At 40.3% G+C, this 24,412-nt stretch overlaps 1 protein-coding gene across 2 annotated transcripts; it reads right to left on the reverse strand.

Annotated features, from left to right (window-relative positions):
- Positions 1 to 512: 512 nt before the first annotated feature.
- Positions 513 to 22,607, reverse strand: LOC138617237 (oxysterol-binding protein-related protein 1-like). 2 transcript variants are annotated; one of them, XM_069692031.1, is made up of 28 exons: positions 22,539 to 22,607; positions 22,158 to 22,303; positions 21,988 to 22,073; positions 21,823 to 21,897; positions 21,515 to 21,626; positions 21,321 to 21,406; positions 20,744 to 20,888; positions 20,497 to 20,564; positions 19,581 to 19,625; positions 19,305 to 19,378; positions 19,013 to 19,076; positions 18,766 to 18,867; positions 18,516 to 18,641; positions 18,275 to 18,353; positions 17,370 to 17,476; positions 12,065 to 12,233; positions 9,737 to 9,929; positions 7,559 to 7,634; positions 6,428 to 6,562; positions 6,089 to 6,186; positions 5,791 to 5,973; positions 5,441 to 5,548; positions 5,063 to 5,152; positions 4,702 to 4,828; positions 2,583 to 2,699; positions 2,381 to 2,504; positions 2,197 to 2,284; positions 513 to 1,793 (listed from the first exon to the last, which is right to left on the reverse strand). In XM_069692031.1, the coding sequence occupies exons 2-28, from the start codon at positions 22,276 to 22,278 to the stop codon at positions 1,691 to 1,693; spliced, it is 2,901 nt and encodes a 966-aa protein (XP_069548132.1). In that variant the 5' UTR covers positions 22,279 to 22,303; positions 22,539 to 22,607; the 3' UTR covers positions 513 to 1,690. The 2 variants fall into 2 exon arrangements, with proteins under 2 accessions (XP_069548132.1, XP_069548131.1); XM_069692030.1 differs by lacking the exons at positions 20,744 to 20,888; positions 21,321 to 21,406; positions 21,515 to 21,626; ... (2 more) ...; positions 22,158 to 22,303; positions 22,539 to 22,607 and adding an exon at positions 2,065 to 2,085 and having other exon boundaries at positions 20,497 to 20,625.
- Positions 22,608 to 24,412: the final 1,805 nt, after the last annotated feature.

Here is a 24,412-nt window from a genome sequence, read left to right on the forward strand (position 1 = left end):
GATATTTTATTCTGAACTCATTTACATAAGTGGCTAATAAATACACTTATGTTTACTCTTGCAACAAGTGTGTGCGTGTGCGCGTCTGTCTGAACACACGCCGACTGCTTTTAAAACTCGGGTGTAGTCGACAGTTAAGTCCGCAGAAACGTGAAAGATCATCTCTACATTCTGGATTGGACAGAAGAGAGATGGGTTTCCTCACAGGCGCTTCCGCAACGCGATAAAAAATTGCCCCACTTGTCTTTGTCTGCACCCGTATGTTCATTTCGACGTTAGTAACAGAATTAGCCTGATGAAAGGAAGTTACAATGGAGGCCGATTCAGTTTGTACGCATTATACACATTCAGAAATCCATCAGAATTTGGGATTTTTAAAAAAAATTTGGTTTCTGCGTGATCCTCCTGTCTGTAAATGGTAAATCATTAAATTTGGAGCGCAATGACGACCCAGTGAACGCGCATAGGTTTTCTCCCATTTAAGTCAAATAAAACAAAAGCAAAGTGTTCAATTGACATTAAGCTTTTATTTAGCAACAATAGAAATTTTGTTTTAACACCCAAAAGAGTGGTAACACGTATACATGTAGCAGCTATCCGTAATAACATGAGACAATGAATATTCAGTGCTTGATTGTGAAGGAGGTAAGGCTTGCATAGTTATAGTGATGCACATGCATTAAATGTGATAGATTTCAGTTAGATTGATGCACAGAGCACTAAGAATATCACCAATTATACTAATCTATGGCAAGACTTTTACACACACACACAAATCTATAAGTGCAGAACCAGTGTCCCTGCTTCAGTATAGTGACAAAAACAAAGTGCCACAGAGTTGGGTATGCAACAGCTGTTTATCTCTATACACATCTATACAGTACATAGTTTAGGGCTTCATGATGTTTTATCATTTTTATTTGTTCAAACCTAAGCCTTACTGTCACCGTCCTCGCTATCATTCTTGTCCGATGTAAAGTTTGACTTCTCATCTTTGCAGGGAAACAACTAGATTTACAATCGACTATAGCAGCCGTTGCAAACAAGCAATTAGGCCAATTTTAAACACATTCATTTAAACACTAAGCCTGTTTGCAGTACTCAATGTGTTTGGAAGCGAAAACAAAGGCAAACGTACCAAAATGATCAATTTTAATACTCTGCATTGCATAATAGTATGCATGCATCAGTGTTAAAATTGTGTTTGGAATACGCCGTGCACGTCATCCTCACTGTTTGAAGTGATGCTGCCTCTCCCATACACTGAAGATAGGGAGGAAAATGTTATCAAGTGGGAATCATGGACAAATTACAGACAGTAAAACTGAGGTTGCTGTTCAAACAACTAACATGAAATATTTCTAAAATACACCGTCATTTTTCCAGAACATGCCAATAACTTACTTAAGTGGTCCAGAACCACAATAAATAAGCAAAATAATGTTTTTGTGCTTCATTGTTCACACAGATTTATTAAATAATATATACCTCTGAGTCAACTTTGCTCTGATATTTTCCATTATTTGAGCATTTATTTTTCTTAAATTGAACCTCATACACGTCCTGCTGTTCTATACCGACTCCATTATGTTGCTTATGCTGAGAGCATAATCCTCAGTGTAGCAGATGGAGTCCCATGTGTATGGATCCTGTGTGTGTGTGTGTGTGTGTGTGTGTGTGTGGTTACTTGTTAGTAGATGTCAGGCAGCTGAGTGTAATTCCTGTCCCAGTAGCCTTTCAAGTAAAGCCAGTCCTGAGCTTTGTTGTGTGGGTTGGGTCCTTGCTGAAACCACCTACAGAATGAACAGTTATAAGAGGATTGATTTAATATGAGCCTAAAAGGGAAACATAACAAAACACACTCACAAAAATAATACATCAAACTGAAAAATGTGGTAGTCTACCTAAAATAAAGATTTTGTTGACAAAAAAAACCTGAATTTTTTTCCCTTTTTTTTCTAAAAACACGCAGTTGTGCATCTTGTCCTGAGGAGGGTGGTGTAGTGCAGCACTTCACACAAGAGCAAAAAAGGGCAAGGGAAAAAGCAAAGCTTGGAAACAAACCTTGGGCCAAGTGCAGCGTTCCTTTTCGGTTATAACAGTTGATGGCAGAAGACAACAGAAACAATATCAGTAAAAGAAGACCTAGAATCACTGGTGGGGCAACAACGTATACTACAGTTCTTGGTGACTAACCTTGTTTTCCATTCCTCTGATTTGGAGCGATTTTTGCGGGCCATCCTCTGTTTTTCCTCAAGTCTCTTCTTCTCTGCACTTGCGAGATCTACAGGACATGGATGTAGAAAAACTCAGTACCGCCAGCGATGGAACCGAGATGTCGCGGCATGAAAGGGACTCAAGTCGAGGTCAAACATTGTACCTATATCTCCATTCTCCATGGAGCGAATGTCAGGTCTGAGGCGACTGTCAGTGGGCGCAACGACTCCCTCCATGCTCTTCTCCAGCTCATTTAGCTGCATGGCGAATGTGGAGAAGGCATAGAACTGCAACAGAGAAGATGAGCTCAGCACAACTGTTTTTTCAAACTGATCTCTTGTCCTCCCCTTTACGTCTCCTCATACCTTGGCTGAGTTGTCCGGTCGAGGTGTTATCTTCCAGACGAGCTCACTGCCCGGGATGACCTGAACTGTCTCGGCGTCAGGCGGAGGCATGTCTTCTGGCTCCTCGTTCACACTGCTCTGAGGCCACGGAGACAAACACATAGACAGTAATGTGCAAAAGATGTAGGTAGTTTCACATTGACATTTGTCCAGGACAGCTATTCTACAAGGGTGTATCCAAGTAATAACATTGTGACGCGCATGGAGCTGTGAGAAGCTATGACTTTCAGTCAATTTTCAAACAACATTTTCAAAGTTTTGATACTTAATCATTGTCAGTATCTGAGATACACACATTTTTGTGAGCACCAGTCCGGGCGCATGATGATTTCTGCATGGTCATGAGCAGAGAGGGCAGCTAAGACCCTTAAAAAGCTTCATCATTTCTATGGCCATGAAGAAATCAGCCTGAAGGGGTGTTTTGAGTAACAGAGAAAATCACTCCAAAACTGAAAAAGGCACACCAGCTCAGGAGTGCAACCAGGTTTTTCTTTTACATCCAGGGGGTTGTGCACTGTGAATTCGTCCTCCAGTGTCAGATTGTCAGTGCCAAGTTCTACCGTTATATTCTGAAGCATCCGAGGGAAAACATTTGACGCGAACAACCTGAACTGTGGCGCGATCGTGCTTGGATTCTCCAACATGCCAATGCACCCGCTCACAGCGTGTTTAAAACAGGCACGTTTCTCACCTGCAAAAACACAAACGTTATTCCCAACCAGTCCTACTTACCGAATTTGTCTCCCTTCAATTTATTTCTGCTGCATAAAAATTTGACAAAAAAATTGTTCAGTGCGCTCTCTACCCAGCTTTTAGGTGCATGGGAAACAATCTCTGTGTGCTCAGAACAGTGCTCACAAAACCATGTGTAAGTCAGTTACCGATGATCAAGCCAAAAAAAAAAAAAATTGAAAACATATTTGCAAAGTTTATGACTTCCATCTGCTAAATGCGCTTTATAACATGTAGGTTGAACCAAAATCTGAGGATAACTATTACTAAAAAAAGGGAGGTTGCTGAAGAAGTGACAGTTTGATCTTAAACTCTTGTAGCAGGAGGGAGCGTGGCCAAAAGGCACATGTTGGTCATCCTGAATTAGTAAGGTTGCTCGCAGGCAGATGGATGTTTCCAGATGTGCTGTCCTGGCTCTTTTGCAGAAGCATAAAGAGGCTGCAGGGTTGAGGACTGGATACATACTGGTTGGCCAAATAAATTGAGTGCATTTTACCTGCAAAAAGGTAAGCAAAATGGCCTAGCTGATGGCATAGAAGTGCCATCAGCTCAGAACTGGCAGAAACTAGTGGGACCCCAGTATACACCCATCTCCAGTAAAAAAAACGAAACAAAAACGGTCTTTGTGCAATCCTAGTAGCCAAAAAGCAAGTGTTCTGGACTAATGGAAATCTAAGATAAGTTGCCTTTAACGGAAAGCAGTTTGTTTGCTGAAAAGCTGGAAAACACTACAGGAAGAGTTTCTGCAGTGTCTGTAACAGTGGAGCATTATGGAAGTTCCTTGCACAATTGGGGTTGCATTTCTTCTGGGGATTTGGTCAGAATCTGTGGTCTCCTCAAGGCTAAGAAATACAGGCAAATTCCTATACATCATGCATTACCATCAGGGAGGCATCTGATCTGCCACAAATCATTCTTCAGATGGTAAAGACCCAGAACACAGAGCTGGAGTTATAAGGAACTATCTTCAATGACATGAAGAACGAGGAGTCCTGCAACAGATGTGTGGCCCCCACAGAGCCCTGATCTCAACATCATGGAGTCAGACTGGGATTACATGAAGAGTAAGAAGCAGCTGAGACAACCATGATCCACCGGGGAACTGTAGCAATTTCATGAGTCAATGCTCAGAACAACCTTCCCGCCAAACACCTTGAAGACCTGTGCGCAAACTGTTCATGTTTCAAGGCCAAATATCAATTGGATTTTTGTCTCTGCTCAATGCATTGCATATGATTTCATGAATAAAACTACTCGTAGTTTGTGCATCTTTTTTTTAGTAACTAAAATGTTTGATCCTAAATAGAAACAGAACGCAGGTGACTTTAAAAGCAGTGAAATCTAGTACCTGTTTGCTGCCCTTTTTGTCATCGGAGGTCTTTTTTTCAGCCTTCTTGTGGGCCTCAAAAGTAGCAGAGTCAACTGTGTACAGGCATTCAGTCCATTTGCCATATATTGCACAGAGCTTCTTTTTGCTGCAAACATACAAAGAATAGATGTTAATAAATGACAGCTTTGGGTGCCTTTTGTTATTTGATACCTAACTACTGAGCAGTACTTTTCTAACAATACTAATGGATACGACACAATGTACACTATCTTACTGTATTACATATGACAAGTAGGTGACAATGTAGTAACATAGGATAAATTCCCTCATTGTTTTCAGGTAATACTAAAATCATATGTACTGTGATTAATGGAGATACCTTTTATCAAGGATGTACCCTTCAACTTTATGAAGCTCTTTCCCAAAGAGGCCACAGGGCTTGAAGGTCATGCTGCATCTCTCTCCGGTTCTGGAACAGAATAACAGCCCGTTTACCAATTCCCTGTCACTATTCTGCTTCTGCAGGCCGAGGCTTTCAAACATGAATTATCCTCCTCTATCCTAAGGGCAACTGTCCCAGTTCTTCCATGATCAATAAGCTGGATCTGAAAGTAGATCAACATTTCTCTGCAGAGCACAGAAAAAAGGATATTCAAGCATCCGAGTCTTGGTTCATGCAAATTCACAAGGCAAGCACATTAGCACACACATACAGAACACCCCAAAGAGAAGAGCTTTTTTTAAAAAATTTTTTTACTTGTGATTAATGACTTCGACGTTGCCGTACTGCTCAATCCAAAGCTGACCAACAATGATGTTGTGGACACAACAGGTGGGGTTTGTCCAGGTGTAGGCTTCATTATATCTAAGGAGACAAAGACGCAACCAGTAAAGACAATAAGATGAGATGGCTAAATTATGTCTGTAATGCGTATGAAAAGCTAGAAGGCTTTTAATTTGAAAACGCATTCATATTACATTTGGCCAACCAATGGTGTAACTCTCATATGTCTTGGGCTAGCCCCATCAGCCCAACCAAAAATAACAAGAGTTAATGCTATAAGAAAAGGCATCAGCACAGACTCATAAAACAGTTTGAAGACTCACTTGGGCAGCTCCAGTGTGATGATTCCTTTGGGCTCAGCTTCGATGCTCTTTCCCCAAAACCTGAGTTTGGGGTATATGGAACCATGGAAGACAAAGTCCTCCTTGAAGCCCTCAGCGTGAAAGGCACTGACTGGAGGGTGATGGCTTACTTGCTCCGACACCCACCTGAAGCCCAGATCATCCCTGATGGAGAACAGCAACATGTAAGGTACAAACAAAACAACAAATCTCCATACTATATGCTAATTGTCTTGCGTGTGCTCATGAAGCACATTTGCTGACGAGTCTACTGTCTTACCCGATTAGCTCATAGGTCTCACCCAGCAGTGGGTTGAATGGCTTCCCAGTTCTCTCCCACTGCGATGCTACAGCTGACACAGCAAATGCTGCAACACACTACAGAGCATCGTTTGATGATAACCAAATTACAGGCAACTAATTCAATGTTTGACAGTGACAGCATGCCATTGTCACTGATGGCACAAATTTTAATAATAAAGTAAAGTACACTAAGGCTAGAAAGTAACTCGGATTTGACTTGATTCAAATAAAACACATTTTTAAATTACATGGAGGTCAATTATTATAATTTTATCTGTGTTATTATTCAAGAAATTGAATACGGGCATGATGGTACCTTCATCCTCTCGACTGAGTCTGTTTTGGCATTTGCCTGGTGGATGAGGTAGGTGTGCTCCATGTATTCTGTTAGCCGCTGAAGGAAGCTCAGAGGCTCATTAAATACCACAGGCATGGCAATCTTTGATAACTCCTAAGAGGAAGAAGTTGGAAAGGATAAAAGACACTGGAAAAGCACAGACTACAACAGTGAATTATGTAATTCTCCTCTTAGTCAGCAGTTCATTAGAGAAGGCTCAAAGAATTACGATGGTTAAGTACAACAGACAGTCCCTCCAACTTTGTTGTTATTGTTTGGATCAAAAAGTTTGGATTTTGCAAGGCTTTTATCAAAAATTACAATGTAGTTTATAGAGTTGTAAGTTATTTGCCAAAAAATTGTGAGAATTTCAAGTCAAGGAAAAAAGAAAGTTGCAAATTCTTTAAACTGCTACTGAATCAAGAGTCATATATAGTCACTTTCTATGATAACAAACCTACTGCACATCTCACAAATATTTTAGTTCAATTTCTTTGAACTTAGAGAACCATGGGTCTAAAAGTTAACAAAAATTAATAAAAGTGATGTAGCATTACAAAACTGTGACTGTAATGCAAAATATAAAAATCTTCTGTAAATACAAGGGCTGTAAATGCTTTTTAAATAATAATTCAACACGTAGGCCTACTGTATACACAAAACCAAAGTGTTGTCTCTTATGACTAAAAGTGTGTATAAAAGTAATTTAACATATTTGTCATTCCCATGAAAAGACCATGTTTCCAATAAAACCCCGTTTTTTCCGGCGATCATGTGGCTTATTTTGATGAGAGAAGCGGCTGAAGAGCCTTACTGACTGTAGATAAGGAGTTAGTTTTGTTTGAAAATGCTTACTTTGTGCTGTAATACCCTTAACAGAGCTTCTATTAAGTACTTTTTTTTTTGAAAATTGCAGTAATTATGGAAAACAGCAAGCTCCCACAAATATTGCTGCACATACTTAAATTTGCATTACTTGTTGTGATCACAAGATCACCATTTCCTGGAGGACCTGAACAGAGCTGCATTGAATGATTACTTATGTAACCATTCACAATATTCACAGCTCATCTTGCCAAGCAAAAGTAAAAGTAAAGAGTCTGTTCTCACCATGCCAATGCATTTTTTCAGGATACTCCAGATGCTTACGTCATTCCTGGAGAACATGGGAGCCGGCAGAGACGTTCTGTGGGAGAGCAGAATCAAAAGAGGGAGAAACACAGTCAACGATGAGAGACAACTGGTACCCATATCATAATATTAATATCTGTAGAGCTATCTGTCAGCTCTCAATGGAACATTATTAGATTGCTTGTGTGCATCAGCTAAAACCAACACTTCAGGATATGGCTCTAGTCTCCTCCACATTTATTTACTTTTCTGATACGTTTATATGATACATTAAGCTTAAATCCAATACCCAAGTATTAGGTTAAAATATACATTAAAACCCTTATTTTGTCTCCTGTATGTGTGAGCCTGTACCATCTAAAAGATTCAGAGAAGACAACATAGCTTGACCCACCATTTGGGAAGAGAGGTTATCTGACACCTGTAAGCTAATGAGCTTTCAGCTGGTCTGTTCAAGCCTAATGCAATAGTACAACTGTGTGTGTGTGTGTGTGTGTGTGTGTGTGTGTGTGTGTGTGTGTGTGTGTGTGTGTGTGTGTGTGTGTGTGTGTGTGTGTGTGTGTGTGTGTGTGTGTGTGTGTGTGTGTGTGTCTAAATAACATTTAGATTAATGTCTGACAGACACACACTCGCACCCACGCACCTCAGACTTTGCTGCTCGACTATATTCAGTCATCATCTTCCACTATTTCTGACATCTATAGTACAGACCGTTTTACAGGTATGCTATCTGGAGACAGATGGTAGCCCTGTTTAAAAAATGAGTGCTGAAGCAACTACACAAATACAAGCCATTATGTCAGCATAGCAAACAGTGGGGTAGGGAGTGGGGGGGTTTGCTCCATCTGTAGGATGGGCAGTGAGGCATGGCAGGCTATACTTCTGGCCTAGTTTTCATTCCACTGGCCTCTGCTCCAAGATGTATTTAGCATGGATGATTTCTTTCATTAGACTGAAAAAATAAAACGCAATATTAGGGGGATTTCTATTTTCTAATTGATATCTACATCTGTACCTGTACATGTCTGAAGAATCGTGGGACTTGCAGTTTTTGTAGCTGTTGAGTAAATCGTCCTTTTTTTTGATGAGGTGGTCAAATTGGATTTCAGAATTGTGCTTACTTAGTTTAAAATATGGCCACAAATTCTCATTAAATGTCTTTCAGAAGTACAAATAAAACACATTTTTAAGCAAAACTACATTGTTTAGCAGAGGCTATCGAAACATAAGGCCAACTGGAAGTGAGGGGAATGCTCTATTCTCGTAAAAAATGTAACGCTCTAAAGTCACAATTTCTTACAGATTAGACTGTCAATGGCACATTTACAATATAATAAGGCTTCAAATGATGAATATATCTATGAAAATAATACCCTTACAACACTGTGTGCTTTTGATTTTTAAGTTTGGGGTATTTGGAGATCTTGTTTAGAATTGAATTGTCACCGTGTGCAGTAAAAATCGAGAGAAAGAGTACAGGCCATTTACAGATAACTAGTGATTGACGTATCTTTGAATGAAGTAAGTAATTTCAAATAAACAGACACCTCATAAATCTTTAATGCGCACAAGCCTACACATATGCACACAGAGCTAGCCCGCCAGCCAGCACTTTTATCCAACTCTACTGTGAGCCAGCACATGCTAAATTATTCATGGATCACTTGTTGGACGAAGGAAGAGAGGCCAAGCCAGAATCAGCATCCAAGGAAATGAAAGAGATTGTCAAATCTTCACGAAAAAAAAAAGACGGAAATAAACACAAAGCGCCGAATTGATTGTTCACTTGAAGAGTTGGAGCTGTCAGGAAAAGCAAAACAGGCTATTCTCTGTGGACTGGGCACTGAGGCAAAAACACCCGAGTACAAAAACAAACCAGAGTGGAAAGGTGTGTATCCCATTACACCAAATCTGCCTGCGGGCCTATCCTCTGACTGAGGTCTGCAGCTTATCATCAGACACAAAATTTAAGTCATTCAGCAGTGTAAAGTTATATTCCACTGAATCCTGACAATCATCTTAAACAAAGGCTTGCATAAAACAAACAACAGTGAGGAGGCCTTCAGCAGAGCACTGTGCACGGATGTCTCCACCCGACTCTTTGTAATCATTAAAGCCAGTAAACAAGCTTGACATCATAACTGGAACATGTCCCACCTGTGCTTCTTGACTCCATTGTGCTGGGCTGGTTGGTTGCCATGGTTACCCTCCCCTGACATTCCGGTAGGCCCCCTGTGTGCAGCGGGATGGCAGAGGCTGTTGTGAAGGGGGGTGTCTCTCCCCTCGTCCTCTTCACAGGAGTGGCTGGCCACAGACAGGAAGCCGCTCACAGAGAGGTCCGACTCGGACTCTGTGGGATGGCGACAGGGGGCAGATGCCAGGTCATGCCAAACACTCAGGTTCCAGTAGCCGTCTTAGAAAAGCTCTAGCTCTGCAGCCTCAACTGTGCACATTCGGTGAATAAGCACTTGTGCTCGGGTTCCTCTCCGACCTCCCCCTCCCTGCTGCCAGCCAAACCCCACCTGAGGATTGTGTTCCAATGAGAGGCCACGCAGAGGCTTCATTTCCTCTAACATTGTTTGCTCTGCGCTTCCTGGATGCTACTCCTCCCCTAGACAGCACTGCCAGTGACATTACAGATACTGTCACAAACACAAGAGAGAGGAGACTAGTGTGCTACTCACACACTGAGATCAGTGTTTAGCTTCGGGTAGTAGCAAATTCAACACGTATAAGACAACATAGTTGGCTAAAGTGCCATGTTGTCCATCAATCTTCACTCAATAACCCATAATGACGACGTGAAAACATATTTTTTAGAGACTTTTGTATTAAAAATCAAAAACTGAAACATTTTTTAAAGTAATTTAGATCCTTTGTTGTGACCTTTGTTGTGACCCTCCAAAATGTTGCATCCTGTTTGCTTCAATTATCCCTGAAATGTACCTGGAACTTAAATGCCACTTGTGGCAAATTGAATTGACTGAACACAATTTAGAAAGGCGCACATGCATACAAAAGTCTCACAAATAACATATCAGGACAAAAACCTTTAAAAAAAAAAAAAAAAGACATGAAGTCCAGAGTACTCAGTGTGATAACACTGTGGAGCAGCATAGATCAGGGCAAGGGTATAAAAATGTTTCTAAAGCTTGACATTTTCCTAGGAGCACAGATTTTTGCCGGATTATCATTGCTAAAAATGCAACTGTTGCAAGTAACTCTCCATCACTATTCTCATTTATGTTTTAAGATGCTTCAAATTAAATCCAGCTTCAAAAATGCCTTAAAAGCCAGCAGTTAAAATTGAAGTACAGTAAGTTGTTGCTGTGGAGATTTTTCTCTCTCTTGTCTCGTCGCTATATGGTGCAAACTGGCAGTTCTCATAATGTTGCAGACAAATTGCAAGTAGTGGCAAATCTGTGGTCTGAACTGGCCCAAGCAGAGGTTCAGAAGCTCACTATGTTTATGAGATAACGTAGTGAGAAGGTTGGTGGTTCAATCCCCAGCTCCTCCTGTCCACATGCCTAGGTGTCCTTGAGCAAGACACTGAACCCTAAAATTGCTCCCGATGTTGTACCATCGGTGTGTTGTAAGTCGCTTTGGATAAAAGCGTCAGCTAAATGTAATGTAATGTAGTGGGAGGACCACAATCTCAGCAGCACTCCATCAAGAAGGCATTTATGGTAAAGTGGGTAGACAGAAGCCACTCTTGGGCATTAAAAGAGCACGATCTGGTCTCTGGTCAGGTCACCAGGCACTTCTCATCCTTACAAAGTGGCATTCTGGTGGAAGCGTCATGCTATGGGAGTGCATCTCAGTGGCAGGGAGATGGGTAAAAATTGACAGAGGGATGAAAGCAGTCAAACATGCAGGAGGTCCTTGAAGACACAGGCTACAGAGTACAGGCGACATGAGACTGGAGAGATGGTTTACCTATTAGCATGACAATGACTGAAAACACACAGCCCAAACAGGGATGGAATGGCTTCAGGAAAAGTTTGTGATTGTCCTTGAGTGGCCCAGCCAAAGCCAGATTTAAATCATATAGAAAATCTGTTGGAGACCTGAAAATTCCCATCAAATCTGAATTTGGGAGGTCCTGCCAGGAAGTGTGGAATAAAGTGCCCAAGTCCAGGTTTCCAAAACTTAGCCAACAAGACTCAAAGCTGCAATTGCTGCAAAATGTATGGGTCTACAAATATATTTGAATGATTTATAAAAAAAAATTAAAATGATATATTTAAAAAAATATATGTTTACTTATGGGATATTCAGTAAAGATTGATGGGAAAAATGTAATGTTTATCCATTTAAAACTATGATCAGATCTGAATACTTACTGAATCTACTTTATGCTGAGCACAGCTTAGAGTCTCTGGCCAGCAGATGTACAATACAGATGTACAGATCTCACATAACCCCAACGTGATATTTACAAATCTGTTGACTACTTCTCTAACTGTCCACCCAGAGGTTGCTGACCTGACTCAGCATCATAGAAGTCATCTTCAGTGAGGGTTCTCAAGGTCGACGATCTCCTGCTCTTACTCAATGACTGCTTGAGTTCGTGGTGCTCAGTTGCCAAAGTCTGCAGGGCCTCTGTGAGAGCTTTGTTCTTCTCTACCTCCTGCTCTACCTTCAGGCTCCACACCTGCAAACACAGGACCACCAGACAGACAAAACACACAACAGAGACACGCTAACGTGAGTGAGGAGCGAACGTGCTCACAGATGCTAGTCAAACACTTTGGACTCAATGGCAGTACAGACAATATTGCTTACAAATATGTGATTGATGTGAAAAGTATTAGAGTGGTTCTGACAGCAGGTTATTGTTCTGACCCAGCCCACAGATCTGGTTTCTTCCAGGCGGAACCAAACACCCCATTCTCAGAGAGCTCTGTAGACCAGGATTGAGTGTCCCTGCTGAGCAACTTGAGCCAGGACAGACCAGATCAGTGTTTCCTACTGTCTAATGCGGCTGATGTGCGTCCTTTACTAACCAAACAGAAGACAGAAAACCAAACAAAAACCCACAGCTGCCCCAAAAGGATGAAAGACGATAATGGCTATAATAACAAAGGCTTCTTTCAAAATATAAACTTTCAAAATTTAAACCCCATGGACTCAATTTAGAAATGAAATACATTATAAACAGGCAAAAAGTAAACATTCACAAAGATACACAAAGAAAATGGAGTGATCATTAAAAATGCAACCGAGTCTTCACAATTTACAAAACTTCCAGAGTCACCTTGAGGAAGGCAGGTGAGTGAGAGAAACAGGAGCTTGTAAATCACACTATAAATCTGAGACTGCAGAGCAATGCCGGCGTCTTCGATTAAAGATGAAAAGTTCAGCCTCATCTCTTCTCCTGCCTGAAGTGTTACGTTGTGTGAGTGCGCTCAAGGGGAGTCACAATTCATGGCTGCACCTGAGGCGCACCAATTTCCCTTTCACTTAAATGGTTTCCCATTATGGAAACAATGTGCCTGTAAAGATGTTGTGATCAACTCAATAAAAAGTTCATGAAGTGTAATATTCCTTATTATCCTATTAAAAAGTGACAGGTGTAAGATCCATCTTGGTGTCATTTAAAATGTTCTCACTCTTACTTTTTAGAATTATAATATATACACGGATAATGTCACTGACCGACTCCTGCAGTCAGGAGCCTTCAGATTCAGCCACACATAATAGATGGGCCGGGGAAAACACTGATACATTTACTTAATTGCTGATTAGCTCTTTCAGATTAGTGTGGCCACTTCAAGGCCGCTGATTTAGCTACTTATAATACATATTGATTGATTTCGAATGGTGGGATGCAGCATCCCTATTTCAAACTTCTAGCTGGGTTTAACATGTAAACTATTGGCTTTAAAAATACATTACGGAAATCTAGTACAATTACATTATAATATACTTGACATGTATAAAGAACAGGTGAGGATGACTCGTGTGCGTTATGTGAAATATGCACATTCTAATGATGCAACAGTCGTAAAACACCTCTGCTCAGAATATTTCATGTTACATTATTATTTATCGGAGGTGATAGATCCATCTTCATCCAAATTCAAGGAATACACACACACAGGTTATTCATAATCGCATTATATAGATGTTTTTGTATTCTTGTAAAACAGGAGAACTACATACACACGGTTTTCATGCTACGCCAAGAATTTTTTCTGTCTTGTTACTGTAACAGAAGCACCTTGTTTCACACTCGGTTCAAACAGCAGTCTGGCACTTTCAGTCAAGGGCAAACTTAACACCGTCACTCTTGCAGTCGTCACGCTTCACTAAATTGTATTCTACACCCCTACTACAGCCCTGCAGTATGATTGTGGATGAGATCAGACGTGTCTATTTTTAGTTTTGAGAAAAGCATTTAAATATCTATGCTTTTGCCTCCAAATGAAAGATCTGTCCTGCTGTACAGTTAGAGAAATTATTCAGAAATTCAGTAATGTTTCTGGAAAGATTGAATGGAAACTTTTTGCCAAGGACAATATAATTTCATCTCTCGCTAGTGGTTGGAAATTCAGCATTATCCTGTTGTTCAAAAATATTTGCAGTGGGACTGACGGCCAGTTTGCAGAAAGATTGCCTCTAATTTGATCACAATTAACGACAGCAAAAATAATAAGGACCATTTCACGTGTGTGTCCATAAAAACATTGTCCTTGCCCCAAGCCTCTTTGTAAATATATTGTGCGAGGTTAATCAGCTTTCTGTGTAGGGTCCTGTGTAATAGCCCCTGTCGCTGTCACTTGGCTTAAGAGCCCATCCAGGAACAGAGCACTTTGTTGTGTAACTATCCTAGCCAGCTCTTTCGCTCTCACTGCATCCTCTTGTCCGAGCACAAAACAGCACTATTTTAAGCCATGCTGGGCCTCTGTGCTGGAGCTGTTGCTGGAGCCTGTGAGGGATGCTTCTCCTTGGCCAACACCCCCCTGGCCCACCCCCAAAAGTGTAGAGCTCTCAGCCAGTTCTAAAATGGGCTTTCTCTGCTAAAGCAAATCTCAGGGGCAAAATTATTACAGCTCCTCACAGTGCTCTGTAATGCTAACTCTATATGAATGCACGGTGGCTGGCAGCCAAGCAAGTCGGGTGAGGCTGGTACCTTTGCAGCAAGAGATGCAGTGACAAATTTCACAGAAATACAACCAGGTACCTCTCTACACACCCTTGACTAAGTCCAAAAAGACAAGGTTGAATATGTACACACTCACTCTTCTTCCACAGATCCCGAAAAAAATAGAGGTCAGTGCAGGGACCAACAGATATACACTCAGTAAGGACTCTCCTGGGGGAGACATGACAGTCAGTGGGTCAGTTACTTATGTGACAATGGATCAAGTAAAGGTCAAACGGTACTTTGTCTTCTCTCCAATCCCCAAGGTTTTAAAGGGCAACCTGCTCACTGTACAGAAAAAAAAAAAAAATGAATCACTGCTGTTACAAGAGATATCATCCTGCAACTCTGCTGCCTTTACAGCAACACAAACTGACAGATCTGCTTATCCGCATGTCACTGCTAAGTGGTTTCAAACTCTAAGCCTCCATTTGTTTTCTTGACAGGAGTGGAAGTGCGCCACCAGACAAACACCAAGTAAGGCCAGGCCTATAGTCTGTTATGAGGGAGAGCTGTCACAAGAAGTTTCTGCCCTGGTTTGTCTTTTTGCTGCTCGATCTTCATGCCAGTGATTTTGTAAAGAAACAGTATTAGTTTAAATGCCATGTAGTCACCAAGCAGTCATACCGTTCCCTGCATGTACTATAGAAATGTGACGCTAGCACACGAGTCCTGCAGCAACTGCTGAAATGGGTCAGACCACATCGACAGTCCTCAAGGGCAACGCTGAAATTGCTGCAAAACCCTTTTAGCTACATCTTGTGTTTCTCTGTTATACGCCTGCCTGGATGTCAAAGCACAATTACATCAGCATGTGACGACTGTCATGTCGTATGTACTGTAGAGAACAAATGTGTAAGTGTCACCAACGCAAACATCTGTGGTGGGACAATGAAAATGTGGGATTAGAATTAATACTGCCTAATACAGTCAATCTCAGCACTCTAGGAAATTTAATCCAGTTAGCTCATGTAGTAGCAGCAGTTCAGCAAGAGACCAGCAGATGTAATGTGCTTGTTCAGGCGTTTCCTGCTTATTATACTGTCTGGTTGTCAGAAATTATTTCAGTGTCCTTTGTTGTGGCATTTTTAGTGCTTCTTGGTTGATGAGACCGTGAAGAATGTCCTCAGCCTTCCTGTGCTAACAAAGTCGGGTTATTCCTTGTTACAGGAGAGTTGCTGTTGCCAATTTGTGTTAAGATAATGTGGTTTGGCAACGCACTGTGTACACATTCTACATTGGACATTGTTGTGCAGTATTTATTCACAGCTGGGTTTTATTGTAAGTGATGCAAAATTAATTCAGTTATCTACGCTTTATTATACAAATCCACACAGAAAAAAAAAAGTGTCCTCAGCTGTGTCGCCACAGGGAAGATCATCTTAAATCCTGTCTCATCAATGGTTTTCAATCAGACAGCAGTATATCATACTATAACTAGCAATCAGTAGACACAGTGTAGTTTTTTTTGACAGAGTGCCAATTTAAAAATAATTGGTGAAGAGACAGAAAATGTGAAGCCGATATATAATCACTTAATTCTTAAATGTAGGCGCTACAGAAAGAGCAACTGCTATGTTCAAATGGTTAAACTCGTAAATCTTTATTTTAAAAGCTTGTCTTTAGGTATTCCCACATCCAATAAATCCTCAGTGCAATTTAATCTATGCTTTCATTACTTTATTAGATGATCTCATTAAAAAGATTCAATGAGCACTGTAGCATTCAGTAACACCTTATGCTCAATTTCACACTCTAAATTCAGATCATTAAATCCACAGAAATGACCTCTGCATACTGATGAACAGCCCATGCTTTTACCCGCGCTTCAGACCAACCCGCAAATTGACAACACACTAAAAACATCTGAATAATTCCACGCCAAACTTCAAACACCTCACGCTGAGTCAGCAGGCATCAGCCCACAGCAAACACAGTCAATTGTTCAGGTGTCAATAAAGAGGAAAGCGGAGAATATTAAACAAGAACAACTGCTTAGTCTTATACCTGTGAAGATGCTTGTTGAAAGTGCCGTCACTGTCTCTTCTTTCTCCCGTGCTCGGACGCTCTGGCATATGGAAGTGTGCCTGCGAGCGCGTGTTTTCACTGAGTGAGGGTGAATACATGTATCTCCAGCTGAGCCAGTGAATATGCAAGCGCTTGAGCTCCCTCGCTCAATGCACAGCCTTTCCCTAGAGCGGGAGTGTGTGGATCCAAGTCCAACAGCGTCTGTGTGTGCAACTGTGCGCATGTCTACACTGATCTTCAAGCTGAATGCAGACCTAAGCATAAAAGCGGATCCTGCTCGTGTCCTTCCTACAGACGCGGCAGTGATTACCACATTGTTCCAGTGCTTTGGCAAGGGCACAGCACAGCCCCTGAGACAGGTGGACAGGGAGACGCACAAACTTCAAGCCCGATTGGTATGAAGGAGATAAGGTAGGGGGGGAGGGGCTTCAGGATTTTGTAATTATTCAACCGATAGGAGAACAGCACGATGGTGAGGCTGGTTACCTAAAAGTGCAGAAGTGCCAAACTTATATATAACTAGATCAGATTTCACTTCACCTAATTTCTCCGAGATTTTGACAGTTTCACATTTATAATAAACATTACAACTTACAATGAAGATGTTTCCCTTACCTCTTCTTGTTTAGACAGCAGTTCGAAGCACTGATCGAGGGCAGCACAAGTTTCACTGGATAGCTCACTTGTCTCTTTGGCTTTCAGCAGAAGAGGTGCAGCCAATACTTTGAAAAAGTAAAAATATTAAGTGTTCACTTAAAATATATACAGTATCATACAAAAAATGCAAACAACAAAGTAATATTTGTGATTATTTTTGTTAACTACTTTTTTGTTATGATTAATTGATTGCAGTATATATAATACATACAATATATAAAATGTCAAAAAATAGAGAAAGCTGTCCATTACAGGTCTAATAAATTCTTCATATTGCACATTTTTGTTCCACATTTGTTTTGGTGGTGTGCAAAAATGTAAATGTTTTCCCATTTTTCCATGAGTGAAATTATTATTTTATTATGAAAATAGTTGATAATATAATTTATTATATTCTGTTTCAGGAGGAGTGTGTGCATGTATGATTTATTGACATTTAGTGGCTAGGTTGAAGATTGCAACTAACAACACCGATCACCTCACACTCCCCTGCCAAGCTGTGTAAGAGAATCTACGGTGGCTGCAAAACTTGCAAAAAAGCCCTCTTCTAGAGTCAGTGTTTGGTTTGTCCCTTCTGGGCTACTGTAGAGACATAGAAGAGCAACATGGCGGGCTACATGGAAGAGGACCCGCTCCCCTATATAGATATGAAGGGCTAAGGGGATGAAAACACAACAATTCTTAGTTTCAGATTATTATACATGAATGAAAACATAATAATGGATATTATGTTTCTGCCAATAGATGCAATCAAATGGGATGAATTGAACCTTTAACTGACTACAAATCCCCTAACTAGTGTAACAAATAATCCCAAAAGACATTTGGACACTGTATTAACAGGATATGTCTGAGGCACGTACCAAAATTCTCCTCATTCTTCCCCATTGATAGAAATACTGACACTTCACTCTCCAATTTCTGCTGGTAGGCCTTGGCTGCCTGTAAGAGTACAGGAAAAAAGAGGCACTTTAGCAGTGGAGCCCTTTAATAACTCAACAAAACACACCGTTTTAAAAATCCTACAAGATTGCAAGAAAAGCTCTGAATGTCACCACTTCCCTACATGACACTACACTTGCTTTAAGACGTTTTGAACTTCACCTGAAGGGCTTGCGTCAGGTTTCCCACTGCCACATCCTTGTCATCAACTGCATCATAGATAATCTGCTCTTGAGCACAGTGGTGAGTGCTACAGGATGCATGTTCCTTTATAGCATCCAACCATCTCTGAGTGGACAAATACCAGAAACATTTATCGATTAGTCTATTTAACACAAGTAATCAAATTAGTCCAATTCTGTTTGCAGAGACCACGCTGTAGAAACAGCATGGAACATGAATCTCATCTCACTTGTCTTGTTGCCAATGAATCGGTCTTTGAAGGGACCTTAAAATAATGCAGAGTGTCATCAAAGCACTTGAGCATGAACAAGCAATGGTCCCACGGTTTCACCTGGAAAGACAACCATAACATCACTAATGGTCATGCTCGCTGCACTCGATGTCAAACATCATCATGTGACAAGTTGACTGTGGTTGCAACTGAAACTTGTGACTGAGCATCATTATGTCGTCTTAAAAATGAACAGATTACTTACTGTGCAGTAGGCTTGTGAAAGGGACTTACAACCCTGTTTTCCAGCACCAGTCAGTGTATCAGTTCTAGAAAAAGAAAGAAATGTCAGAGGATAGACACCAGACATACACTAGATGACATTAAAAAAAAAACGACAGTAATCTACCAACATCTCAGTACACTTTTTAAATCTAGTTTTCACTGCATGATTGATGAACAACTGGAGATCACTTATTCTCCAGTAAGATTAAACATAGCATATATAATTAAATAATTATTATATTATATTAATACATCAGATAAAGTTATCTCACTGTCTGTGGTACCAAGAGATCATTCCATTCTCAATTACCACCCAGTGGTTTCGCCATCCCAGAAAACGTGAACTCTGTCAGAGACACAAGAAGTATTTAGATTAAACAGAATTTATTTTATTTCAAACATTTGTTTCTTTATTTTTCTATTGGAGTCTAAACAAACAAGTAAGAAGAAAAAAGTACAATCCACTACATGTTTATAGACTACAGTTTGAACAGAAATACTGTCTGTCTATTGAGAGTGGAACAGGATGCACTTCAACATCTGGGTACCTTCCAAAGAGGGCCTTCAATCTTCTGCTCCCCACTGCTCTCATCCTTTGAGGGAACAAAACACAATTCTCCGACTTGTGTACATACAGAGCCTGGCTAACAGGGTTGAACAGTTTTTGGCAAGTAAAACGTGCATAGTTTCAGGGGTAAATAGTATAGAGTACTTTTCATTTTCTTAACAGCTTCGTGCGGACGCTTTTCTATTCCCACCATGAGTATGCAATGCTCTGCATTGACACTGTGCCAAGCTTATCAGGCATCCAAGCAAGAGCAAGGGCTGCTGACTTCTAAGGCCTTTTCTCCACATTCACCAGAACTCAGGTGAACATGTAGAGATGGGTGACCAAGAGCAGAAAGATAAGATGTCTGCACATCCCGTTGTATAATCAGGTTGGGTGTAGGATAGTTACGTTATGTTTTTCCTAAAGGAGAAAATGCAAATATCAAAATTGTGATTAAGATGCTAGACAACCAAAGTGCTGAATTTCAGTAAAAAAAAAAAAAAAAAAAAAAAGATTTATATGCTCTCAAGGTGCCAAAATACATAAGAGTTAGTCCTTTGAGAAACACCAGTGAGCTCAGAAAATATTACATAAACCTGTTCATTAGCTTTTTAGGTTTCCAACTTTAATTGTGGTGCTAGAGGATCACCAAAATAATCAAAGGAATACAAGGAATTGACCTTTGGGGACCGTGAATTGAAAGCCAAATTCCATAGCAATCTTGCCTGTAGGCAATAGCTCTAGTCACAAGAGAGTGACACACTGCAAAAAGATGATAAGTCTTTTTTTAGTGTCCAAAAATATATGAAAATTCAAATGTCAAAATAACTTACAAAAACATACACATTCTTTGCAGAGACTAACCTGATAATTCAAAGAGAATGACAGTTTACAATCTATTTATTTGATCTCACCTTTTCTTGATATGCTGCTAGAATCTGTTTCAGTTCATTAGTACGAACCAGGTCCAATGCTGTCTGATCTGCAACATCATCATACAAACAAATTGTTATCCACATTTAGACACACAAACAACAGAACATACGATTCTTGTGGATACTGAACTCCTTTGAAAATGAACTGTGATTTTAAAAACAATGCTGTACAAATTAAACATGAGATAAAACAAGAGCTGATCATGAGAACAAGGTAAGTGATTGCCATTGTTGTTCCTGATACTGGGACTGGCTCCATACTCCAGCAGCTTTATGATGCACTGCTTCTGCCCCCTGTAGGCTGCACAGTGTAACGCCGTGTTCCCCACTGAATCCCTGCAGTGGATGTCTGGAGCCTCATTTCCACTGAGCTGAAGGAAAAAATAAGGTCAGCTGAGCCAAAGAAAACAGTTTGAAGGGGAAAAGACTAACATTTTTGTCTCAAGTGTTCATCTTAAATCAGTCACACAATGCACAGAAAAATAGACAAGTAGGTTCTGAAATCTGCACTAATCTGCAGAAACAGGGCAGGAAATTTGGGCACATATGATCTTGTTTTTGGCTCTTTAGGACTAAAACTTATCACCTCCTGATTGAGCATCAGACCAATCAGACCCCATGCAAATATCTAACAGTGTAAAGTACAAACAAATCATGTTAATTGTGTATCTCAGTCCTTTCAGAGAGAACTGAAACCTGCAAAAGACACTTGTTATGTGTGTGACTTATTCTCCAAGTGAAGAGAGATGCTCTCAGTGTGTGATATATTCTGCAAAAGTTCTTAGAAAAGGTCAGAGGCTAACCAATTCAGACAGAGTGGAGATATCACCCTCTCTGGCTGCTTCCAGAAGCCTCTCCTCCCGCCGCCTCATCTCTCTCCTCTCTGCAGCTGCACAAAACAAACAGTACTTGAGAACAAAGGCAGCTGATCTTCAGTAATGAGAAGCCATCAGCTATTTAAAAAAAGAAAAAAAAAGAAAAAGCCATGGTTTCATACCCTCCAGCATGGTAATGATTTCATCATCCTCTGTGACATCTTTAGGGATTTGAGCGGTTCCATTGATTATGTTGGCACAGGCATCGTACCGCAGCAGCAACAGAACAATCTCCTTAAGGGTTCAAAGTAAAGACAAAAAAACATCTGACCATCACTTGGCATCAATCAAAAGCTTCAAAGGGAGACAGGAATAATAGATTATTGGAGTCTGTGATGGTTGTTCCAGCTGACATTAGGCTGACGGAAAAGATGTGATGGCACGATTTACATTGAACATGCAAGGAAGAAATACTATTCTTTATTCTCACCTTTCTTCCAGTGCATGCTGCTTTGTGTAGAGGTGTGTCACCCATGTCATTCTGCAAGTTCACAGCAGCGCCTGCCTGCAAATGCATTCCTTTTAGTAGCTTTCTCTGGCTTTAAGTGCTAAACACAACATACACAATAATATACATGTCATCCATAGGTCTGACCTTGAGCAGCTCCTCGACAACATCCCTGTGTCCAAAGTTACAAGCCAGATGGAGGGGCGTCCATCCTGAGCTGGTTTTAGATCTTGCTACAGTTAGATAGAGGGAAATGATTACTATTTGGGTACCTGAAGTCATGCTAGGTAGGCAATAGCATTTTCTTCCCCACTTACATTTGCAGTTGATGTTCAGAGAGCTGCTTTGGCCAATCCTCGACTGAAGGAGCGTCTGAATATGACAACTGCCCTCTTTAGCATAGCAGAGAAGCTTGTCCTCTAGTGTGTCTTCCTCCATCACTGGACTCCCTTAAAAACAAAAGCTAATTGACGTTTAATCAAATGAATTAACTCAAAATTAGACAAATTATTTTTAAACAGACAGTAACAAACACAGCCGAGCGTTAAATTAGGTTTCAAACTCCATATTTAGTAACTGGTCCACTGGTATGCGAGTTTATTTAACTTATCTATTTTATCAGTGTGTTTCGCTTCACTGAATTAAAATCGTAAAACCACCAACGCCACGTTCACAAACAAGGGGAGAAGTAAACTTACCAGCACACGAAACAAAACAGCTTGTTTACTGACTTTGGCTAGAATTAAATCTCAGGCTGACAGGAGAAGAATTTTCAACTCGTAATTCACCCAACTTTTACAGACTTTGTTCTGGTTTAGCGACACAACACTTCACAGCCGAAATAAGATCATTTCAATCAGCTGACAATCAGCTGTCACGTGACCGGACAGCTGCTAAACAAGTGTAAATAGCGACGTAGCTGCAGCACGTGGCCCCCATTTGAAAAAGTCCACCGCCTCCCAACCCCATCCCAAGCTGCAAACAAACGAGTTACACCAACAAACAAATCATATTATGGGCCGTGTCATTTTTAACAGGACCGCAACAGCGAGGCCAGCTTTTACTGATTTAATTACCCACACTTCATTGTAATACAATACAGAAGTAGTTTTTCCAACTGCTGATTAAAAAAACCCAACAAAGACTTATTATGAATGTGTAAAACAATTACCTAATTACGTTACTTGAATCATGTAGGCCAGAAGTAATATTCAACCACATTATGATACACAAATATGTAGACGTATAGACTATAGCGGTAATAAAAGTGCTTTTAATTATTGTAGTCTTTAGGCCTGTCTATCAGCGGCTTATAGCCTTACAGTCTCGTCTTTACTGTTCTCATTCCAGGATGAATCAACATTCACAACAGCAGCTATAGGAAATTAAAACCATCGAGATTTTAAAGTTCAATATCTATTGCTTTGTGAGCAAAAGAAAAACTACAATTCTCGTGATAAAACAAGCCTACACTGCTCACTGTAACATGATTTCGTGGCTATCCATTAAACTCACCAATGCTCACGATGTCATTTTTTTCAACTTTCTATTTGAGTTCAGCTTAAACTACCACAGCATCATGTCCTCTCTGTCCAATTGTTAGATGTGTCTTATTCAGCGCAAACCCTTGAATCACCTCTCCAATATGTCAAGCCATAGCCTACAAATGTACGACTTATGGGAAATGTTTTTTCTTAAAGGATGCTATGAAGGAAATAAAAGTAAAAAAAACAACAACTATATTTTGATTAAGTATACTAATAACTAAGGTTGCAATAAAATCTCTGAATTGGCCACATTAACACATGAAAAATGTATTTGTGAGGGAAGGCGATGGGAGGTTGTGCTGTAATGGAAGTACATGTCTGGGAGGACTTTCAAGATGGGTTTCTAAGTCTCCTGCAAGAAATTAGATACTTTTTTTTGGCCGTGTTGACCAGGAACCTTAATCACTGGGAAGGCTAATATAAAACAGAACTTCAGGGTTAGACATTAAAAAATGATCATTTGGTGATCAAATCACACTGACAAGTGATGCACAGAGGTGTGCCATTTAGCTACAGCAGCTTTGTCGTCTTTAAAAGTAAGTCTGTAAGTCAGGGTCATGTTATGTCAGTTTTCAAAGTAACATGAGACAACCAACAGACCTCCAAAGAGGCCAACTCAGCAGTGCATTAATTGCAGATGAATCTGTCAGGATAACTGCAGAATTCATTTAAGGGTAACAAGTCTTCATAACAATTATGTCAAACAAAGACAAACTGCTCTGACAATAAGGAGTAAACAAAACAAAAGATCAGGCAAATGTTTTATACATTATACAAACCTTTGACAGTGCAACATATCTTTCTAGTTGTGTATAATTTCTAGTAATTCCTTAAAAAAAATAGCATCTACACTTTATCTGTGAACATACATCAGTCATTATTATTGGTGACATAGTTAATAATAATGGATTGGAAGTTATGGAAACACCACAGCAGACATTAATCAAAACATATTCATCAAATCAGGTCTGGTGAGGGAACGATGAAGCGCACTGGGCTAGTTCCTGCTAATTAGCATGGCAATT

The sequence above is a fragment of the Brachyistius frenatus genome, unplaced genomic scaffold (assembly GCF_029030835.1).
Source record: "Brachyistius frenatus isolate BFR_SWC_R1_liver_20210118 unplaced genomic scaffold, ASM2903083v1 Contig_12, whole genome shotgun sequence".
Taxonomy (NCBI): domain Eukaryota; kingdom Metazoa; phylum Chordata; class Actinopteri; family Embiotocidae; genus Brachyistius; species Brachyistius frenatus.

Coding starts and splice junctions, on each gene's coding strand:
- LOC138617237 (XM_069692031.1), bottom strand. CDS start 22,278: ATGGAGGAAGACACACTAGAGGACAAGCTTCTCTGCTATGCTAAAGAG. Junction 21,898..21,987: donor TTGTCGAGGAGCTGCTCAAG/GTCAGACCTATG, acceptor ATGCATTTGCAG/GCAGGCGCTGCTGTGAACTT. Junction 21,407..21,514: donor AATCATTACCATGCTGGAGG/GTATGAAACCAT, acceptor TGTTTTGTGCAG/CTGCAGAGAGGAGAGAGATG.